The sequence below is a fragment of the Rhagoletis pomonella genome, unplaced genomic scaffold, assembly GCF_013731165.1.
Source record: "Rhagoletis pomonella isolate Grant_MI unplaced genomic scaffold, Rhpom_1.0 Rhpom_scaffold_08236, whole genome shotgun sequence".
In the NCBI taxonomy this organism is placed as follows: Eukaryota; Metazoa; Arthropoda; class Insecta; order Diptera; family Tephritidae; genus Rhagoletis; species Rhagoletis pomonella.
The window spans coordinates 3258-5337 of NW_023466765.1; the positions used below are offsets into that span (position 1 = coordinate 3258).

The 2080-nt window shown below is 37.9% G+C and overlaps 1 protein-coding gene across 1 annotated transcript; it reads left to right on the forward strand.

The window, feature by feature from the left end:
- The first annotated feature begins 599 nt into the window (after positions 1-599).
- On the forward strand, positions 600-1122 carry LOC118755993 (cuticle protein 16.5-like). The gene is made up of 2 exons (XM_036490784.1): positions 600-611; positions 687-1122. Exons 1-2 carry the CDS (start codon positions 600-602, stop codon positions 963-965), a joined length of 291 nt encoding a protein of 96 aa, XP_036346677.1. The 3' UTR covers positions 966-1122.
- Positions 1123-2080: the final 958 nt, after the last annotated feature.

The window sequence follows — 2080 nt, forward strand, 5'->3', positions numbered from 1 at the left end:
TATGCGTGCGACCTTAGTGCATGCGAAGAAGTACGCTAGTCGCAAATAAAACCAAATAACATAACAATAAATATTAACAACAAAAATATATAGGTATTCAACTATTTAAAAATCATTGTCGGTAGCAAACGGTGACTCATCAAAGTTTGCTAAGTCTGCGTTCAGACACGCTAACTCGAGTTGCTTATTATCGGCAATTTCCCTTTTGGTATTGCCCTTTGCATTCATACACAGCAACTGATTTGTATGCAATTATTGTTGTCAGCTGTGAACCGCCAACTTTAATAACGCAGACGAACGAGAGCACAAAGCGTGTTGCCCGAGTACGAGCGACTCGGTACCGTCCCCTTTCAACGTCGCTCTCTCCCCTGCAAGCTTCGAGTTGCCGCAACAAAAGTTTCCGTGTCTAAACATCGAATAAGTGGTGTTTGTTTTTAGCAAATTGAAGGTTCATTTTAGCACCACTGTACATATGTGTACGCTCATACTTACTGCGTGCGGTATAAAAGAAGGGAGTTTATTGACAACTGGCAACACAATTCGCAATCGTCTTCAGTTGTTAAGAAGTGTTTATCTTAAGAAAAAAGAAAATTTTCAAAATGTTCAAATTGGTAAGGTTAATTAATGAGACTTTAATTGAGAAACTTTTGAAATAATTTTAATTTTATTCCTCTCCATTTCCCCAGTTCACTGTCTGCTTCCTGGCTCTCTTCGCTGTCGCTTTCGCTGCTGCTAAGCCTGCCCTGTTGGCTGCCCCAGCTGCCCTTGCCTACACCGCCCCAGTTGCTGCCGCCGCCTATGCTGCTCCAGTAGCCTACACCGCCGGTTATGCGCCCTACATTGCTCCCTATGCCAGCAGCTATTCGGCTCATTCGATTGCCCACTCTGCCGCCTACCCAGCTGCTTATGCCGCCGCTCCAGTTGTTGCCGCTGCCGCGCCCGCCGTTGCTGTGCTGCGAAAATAGAGCCTTTTCCATAACTGGTGATGAAAATAGCATACAATATACATATTGTATAAAATGTGCTGAAGCTAGCTGTTGCGAACAGGAATAAATGAGATTTGAAGATTATGCAAAAAATAGCCTGAAAGCATTTGTTTTGTCATTTATTAATTTTCCACGATTTTGTAGATGATTAGTGATTGGTGGATGAGTAAGCGCTGTAGAAGTCTGCATATGGAAAATTAAGCTTATTGAATGAGAGTAACAGAGGAGGTTAATGGGTCAATTTAAGATCATTTTAGATTATAATACATAGGGCGATGAAAGAGAAAATTAAATTTCTTAGCATTTTATGTCAGTAGCTAAGCATTCACTTGCATGTACTGACTCCAGATAAAAGCTCCTACCGTGATGTGATGTGTGAAAAAAACTTTAAAATTACAAAAAAAAAATAAAATATTATATTTTCGCACAAACACACCTATGCATATATTTATTTAAATTAAAAACAAGTGATTTTTAAGCAAGAAACAAAACCGACTTCAATTCTCTTATACAAATTTAAGATTATCGTTAATTTCTTCATGATCTAATGATCGGATTTAAACCAAATTAGTATGGGGCCACCTACAAGGTAACACCTTTCCTTTGAAAATAATAATAACAATTATGGAAATCGGTTAACGTGGTCCAAAGTTATGTGGTAAAAATATTCCGACGAATTGATAACTTTTTCCTTTTGGTAAAGTCGGTTAAAATCAATTGGAAATTACATGAATTCAGATTTGGTCATATTTTAGTTTCTTCCACAAAATTTATGAAACGCTAAAAATGGATCTGTTTAAAGAATTTTTATTGCGTTTATCTGCAAATAATGACCACTGCAGTTTCCTTTCTCTCTCTCTTATAATAATGTAGACGAGACTTCATTCCAGTGCAGCGCTGATCTCCCTCACTAGACAGTCATGCTACTGGCATTGCAAATGGAGCATCGTGCAAATATTGCTTTAAAACTGATCTTTCATTCAAATTCAAATTTCATTCTATCCATTGAGGTTGAAATTCGGTTACGCTTTTCTCGCGAATAAGGTTTTTTTGTACACCTGTTTTCTTCAGCAGTGATATTACATTTCATTTTT